A 5,870-nucleotide genomic window follows, 5' to 3' on the forward strand; every position below is an offset into this window, starting at 1 on the left:
CATCAAACCATACAAGCTAGGTCAAATGGGTACTATCTGCAAGTTTGGGTGTTCTTGCGTGCCTCCCCTCACTTCATTATCAACTGGACACTTCACTCTGAATTCTAGCCCACTGTGGCTAGGTCAGTGTCCATGGGCTCAGGAGTTCCCTAGGCTCCCCAAACTTCGGACCAAGCAGCTCTTCTCCTTCTCTCTCATCTCAAGATCGACAGGAGTCTATGGAACATGGTCAGACTCAGCCCATGTCTTCATTACTGCCTTTCCCACACTTCCACTCACAAGCAAAGCAATGTGATCACCAGCGAGCTTATAAGCCTGCTCGTGTGTTCCCTTTGAGTTTCAGACTTGGAATGGGATTTGTCCTGAAGGGCTTTGATTGCTCCCAGGTGAACAGGTTGCTTGTTCTTGTAATAGCCAAATAGTCCGCTTTTTTTATTTTTTCTCTTAGATGGCTGCTCATGAGCTTTTAATATCCCAAACACTACTCACTCAAGTAGGATGTATAACACTGTCCTTGTGGAATATGTTATGACAATTGACCATAGTGTCCCCTGAGACAATGGTTCCGAGCCCCCAGGCCTGCCTTAAGATATTGAATGACATCTAAGAAGTTTTCATCCTTTTGCCCGCTGTATGCTCCATCACATTCATAGTGGTATGCAGGAAAGGTAAATACCCATGTACAAATAGCCTCTTTCTAACAATTATATATATATGTATATATCCCAATCTGTCTCCCTTATCCTGTATCTACACATGAAACACTGTTATTGCAAGGTTGTGTATATATCACTATTTATTTCTACCCCCTTTAGCCTATGCATACCTCCCTGTATCTTCACCTATCTTCATCATTCTTCTAACACTCTCCCTGTTCTTGTATATTGCCCTCCCAATCAGTGAGATAACAAGTATCTACCCTCTTGTCAGTGACTTACTCTCCCTTTCCTTCTACCCCTGGCAGCCATCAAATAATGTTTCTTATAGTATGAAAACTTTTTCTGATGTTTTTACAATAATGGTCTCATACAGTATTTGTCCTTTTACGATTGACTAATTTTCCTCAACATAATGTCCTCCAGGTTTATCCATGTTATAAGGTGTTTCACAGAGTCATTCTTACTCTGGCACATTTGATATACTGTGTTTATATAACAAAGTTTGTTTATCCGTTGTTCCATTGATGGGCATTTAGGCTGTCTCCATCTTTTTGCTATTTGAATAGTGCTGCTATGAACATTAGTGTGCAGAGATCTACTCGTGTCCTGGTTTGTATCTCTTGTGGATATACACCAAGTAGAGGGATTTGTGCCTTTTTTTTTTTAAATTTTTTATTCCTTTAATAGGTTCTTTTGAAGAATAAAAATTTTTCATTTTAATGATGTTCAATTTTGTAATATCTACCCTAAATCACAAAATCTATCTCCAGTGATTTCTTCTAAAGATTTTATAGCATTATGTTTTATAAGTATATTAGCAATATATTTCAAGTTCATTTGTGTATAAGGCAAGAGGTTTAGGTTAAGGGACTTGTTTGCATATGAATGTCCAATTTTCAACACCCTTTGTTATAAAGTCTCTCCTTACTCCATTCAGTGACTTTTGTGAAAATAAATAGATTGTACTCGTGTGGTTCTATTTCTGGGCTATGCATTGTGTGTATGTCTTCTCAACACCACATAGTCTTGAACACTATAGCTTTATGTTGTTGTTGTTAAGTTGGTTCCAGCTCATACTTATCCTGTATAGGGTTTCTGAGACTTTTTAATCTTTCCAGGAGCAGCAAGCCTCATCTTTATCTTGCAGAGCAGCTGGTGAACTCGAACCAAGGACTTTGTGCTTCACAGTCCAGTGTTTATCCTATGGAGTCACCTTGCTCTATTGGAACCTATGTTATTGTTTATTGCTATCGAGTTGGTTCCGACTCATAGCAACCCTGTACAGGGTTTCCAAGGACTGGTTGGTGAGTTTGCACCACTGACCTGGCAGTTCAAACTGACCTTGATTTCAAGTGCTTATCCTGTGGTGCCATACCAGGACTCCTAGTAAATCTTAAAATCAGGAAGTATGATCTCTATAGTAATATATATCTTCTTCCAAAATGATTTTTACTATTCTAGTTCATATAGCACTCCATATAAATTTTAGAATAAGCTTGTCTGTATCTACAAAGAATCATCCAGGCTGACTTTAGTGTAGCTCTTTTTGTATCTTTTTATTTCCCTTGTCTTCTCTTCTTTCCATCTGAATTACCTGTCAATCCCAATTCTCCCACTAACCTGTGTAAATCCCCTGGTGGGTACTCTTTTGTACTTTTCTCCATGTGCTCACAACAGTAAACACATAATTTCACTTACATAGGTATACACACAAATGTGCATATATATGCATACACATGGAAAGTGTGTTGTGGTTTTTTTTTAACCCCCTGAAAAAAAATGTTTTGAAGATACTTTTGCATTTTATAGGTCTCTTCTGATAATATTATGGGGATATTTCACAAACCAATATGGCAGAATTCCCTTTATCCATAATTTATTCAAACATAGTATTTCCAGTATTTTATCCCCAACACAATATTGCCATAAACATTCCTGAAAATAATTAAAAACAAAACAAAACAAAAAATGTGAACTATCACAGAATTCACAATAAAATATTGAAAAAAACAAAAAAACAAAAAAACAATCCCAGAAGAAATAACAATCCAAAAAGACTCTAATAAGTAGAGGTATGAATGATTCATATAATTCCCTAATTCAGAACTGAGCTTAGAGAAACTTAAACAAATGGTGAATTTTATGCTTATCTTTCTTTGTCAATCAAGGATTGTAACTCTAGCCTATTAGATGCTCAATCTGATAAAAATAAGTCAAAGCCCTATTGTGCTAAGGATCTACTCAGCCAAAGGATTTGTTGAGTCCTAAAAATAGTGTTTCTGTAAAGTCAGTGGTTCAAAGTCACCAGTCGCTCCTTAGAAATCCTATCCAGGGTCACTATGAGTTGGAACCGTCTCAACAGCAATAAGAAGATTGTAGCATCTCTACTTATCCTTACCTCCCCCATATCCATCTGCTCCCCTGCTGACTGGCTTCTGGACACTGAGTCTGTCAGAACCACCCAAAACACGTGTTTACAATGCAGAGTCCAGGAACCCTATTGGAACAAGCCTTTGGGCATGAGGCCCAGGCGCCTGCTTTGACAACAAACTGCAGGTTAAAGACTCAACTCATAAGCCAAGGCTTTCTCAGGAAAATACAATTTAGCAGACACATGGGAGGAGGAGGGGTAAATAGAACCAGTGAAAGATTCACTACTAGAGGGAGAAATTATTCTGGTGCTACAAAGAATAGAACAAAGCCAAAAATGACAAATCACCTTTTTATTGAAGAACGTGAAGACATCTGACGGATGATGTCACTCGCTCCTGGTGCCCTGTGCTTCAAAGGACTCCCGCTGTGTATGATGTGCTCAGCATTTTCTCTGGAGCACAGATGGCCCGAACTCCTTGAAATCAGAAGAGGTGACCCACATTTCTTTGAAAGTATTTAGAGAACTCATAATGGATGCGCCGATCCACCCGGAGAAATACCTGTCGAGGTAAGCTATGATCTTGACATAGGTCCCTTTGGCAGCTACCGGTTCCAGCTCTTTCGAGAGACGGTGCTTGAACCCAGTTAACAGAGTGGTGCCCCCCGCCAGCACAATCTGCCCAAAAAGGGCATCCTGGATGTCGGCGTCACACTTCATGATGCTGCTGGTGATCATTTCTGAGACCCCCGGGCTTTGGATGCCTACCAGTTTCGGCACAAAGAGGGCCTCTGGCACCTGATGTAGCTGTTCCCCCATCCTGATGACAGTACCATCCGGCAGTATGTATTTTTTCAGGACCTCCTCTCGGCTCTTGCTTAGCTCCTCCTTTGGATCAAAGGCTACATAGCACAGCTTCTCTTTGATGTCACTTACTACAATTTTGTCTAGTATGTAGGAGTAGGCATTCCCGCTGGCCAGCAGGAGCCAGGAAAGGTGCCGCGTGATGTCTCTTCCTGCAAAGTAGAGCTTGTTGACAGCATGAGGCAGGGAATGACCCTCAAAGACGGGGACTGTGCAGGTGATCTCCTCCCCGCTGTCCACCACCAGGCCCGTGACTAAGCCAGAGGCATAGAGTACCGCCTCTGCTTGTTTAGACAGATAGAAGGCAGGCACATTGAAGGACTCAAACATCATCTCCGCCATCTTCTCGCGAATCTGTCTTGGGTTCAAGGAGGGCTCGGTCACGAGTACAGGCTGTTCGCTGGGGTTCACTTCCATGTAACACTTGAAAAGGTGCTGATATAGCTTCTCCATGTCGTCCCAGCTCACGACAAAGCCACGTTGAATAGGGTAGTGCAGGTCTATGGGCTCATTCTTTTGCAGGTCTAGCATCTCATCCATTTGCTGGTCTGAGGGCTCACAAATGTACAGGGCTTCATCCCCAATTAAGTACTTCTTCTCATTGTTCCCTGTCAGAGATGATTTTAAATTCTGATGTCCCACAACAGAGCTGATAATATAACGGGGACCTGTTTCTCCAGACAAGCCTACTTTGCAGTATCCAGAACCACTATCAAAAACAACGGCTGGATTACCTAAACTATGTGGATCAAACATCTCTACAGCATCCGTTGCTGTTTTCCTCAAGTGAAGACACGGACAGTTGGTCCACTTAGTGACACAAGAGCTAATTCTGGAAGCTTAAAGTCCACAGAATTCCACAGTCCTCAGGTTGTCCCCCAGACAGAACTACCAAGATGTACCCAGTCATCAAGAAAACACCATCCTTACCTCATGAATCTGTCATATTTTCACATGACTCAGGGCTCTTTCAAGGATGGTTGTCCCCTCTGTAAACTGTAACCAAGCAACAACTGTTCTCATGAGCATCAGAGGGGCCTTAAAGGGGCAGGGACCTAACCCATCAGCACGCCCTACTTGGTGATATATGAAACAGAAAAAAACTGACCATACTATCTACAGGTGACTTTCATAAGCCTTTGAACTCGAATTAGATGCGCCAAGCATTAGAACCAAGGGAAGCAAGCCAGCTGGGGGCTAGTCCCAGAAACTGGCTTTTTTTCTCAGTTGAGCTGCTATTGTTTGAGGACAAAAGTACATTTTCCTTTGCTAAGGAGAGGCACTACACACCTGATATATAGCCAGATCAGACTGGCGATGTTGTAAACCCAGTTCTCTCAGACATTCAGATTTTTCTTTCTTATTTCCCCTGGTATTTGTTGTTGTTGTTAGACAGCTCCATGGAGATATAACTCACATATCATACAATTCAGCCATTTAAATTGTACAGTGAAATGTTCTTTAGTGTATTCATGGATATGTGCAATCATTACCTAAGTCAATTTTAGAATATTGTCATCACCTAAAAACAAAACAAAACAAAACAAAACAAAAACCCTGCCAAAGCTAGTTAGACCTGGGTGGGAAAGGAAAAAAAAAAGAGAGAGAGAGAGAGAGAAAGGCAGAACTATGACAAATTATCTCAAGTTTAAAATCCTATAAAAATTTTCTGAAATCTGAATATATCATAATGAGTATAGTTCACAAAAATGCCTAAGAAGAATTGTCAAGAGAGATGATATCACATTATATCTTCTACATGAAACATGGCCACAAATAATAGTAACTTACTGATGATGGTGTACTACTCAGCTTTCTTTTGGATCTTTCTCCATGATCTCTTATTTTAGTAGACAGAGATTCTTTGTTTTTACTTTTCACATTACCTACACCTTCCTGCAAGATTTAGGCTGGCAAAGCAAGGAGATTGTTATGGTGGTGGTGCTTATGTGCTGTGGAGTCGGTTCGGACTCATA

General features: G+C 40.8%; 1 protein-coding gene across 1 annotated transcript; it reads right to left on the bottom strand.

The window, feature by feature from the left end:
* Positions 1–3,471: 3,471 nt before the first annotated feature.
* Positions 3,472–4,650, bottom strand: LOC102816221 (actin-related protein T2-like). Its single transcript, XM_006862870.1, has one exon. It carries the CDS (start codon positions 4,648–4,650, stop codon positions 3,472–3,474), a length of 1,179 nt encoding a protein of 392 aa, XP_006862932.1.
* Between the last annotated feature and the right edge of the window lie 1,220 nt (positions 4,651–5,870).

Source organism: Chrysochloris asiatica, unplaced genomic scaffold (assembly GCF_000296735.1).
Source record: "Chrysochloris asiatica unplaced genomic scaffold, ChrAsi1.0 scaffold00051, whole genome shotgun sequence".
Classification (NCBI taxonomy): Eukaryota; Metazoa; Chordata; class Mammalia; order Afrosoricida; family Chrysochloridae; genus Chrysochloris; species Chrysochloris asiatica.

What these genes read in the sequence shown, in the direction of transcription:
- LOC102816221 (XM_006862870.1), bottom strand. Translation starts at nt 4,650, where the DNA reads ATGTTTGATCCACATAGTTTAGGTAATCCAGCCGTTGTTTTTGATAGT.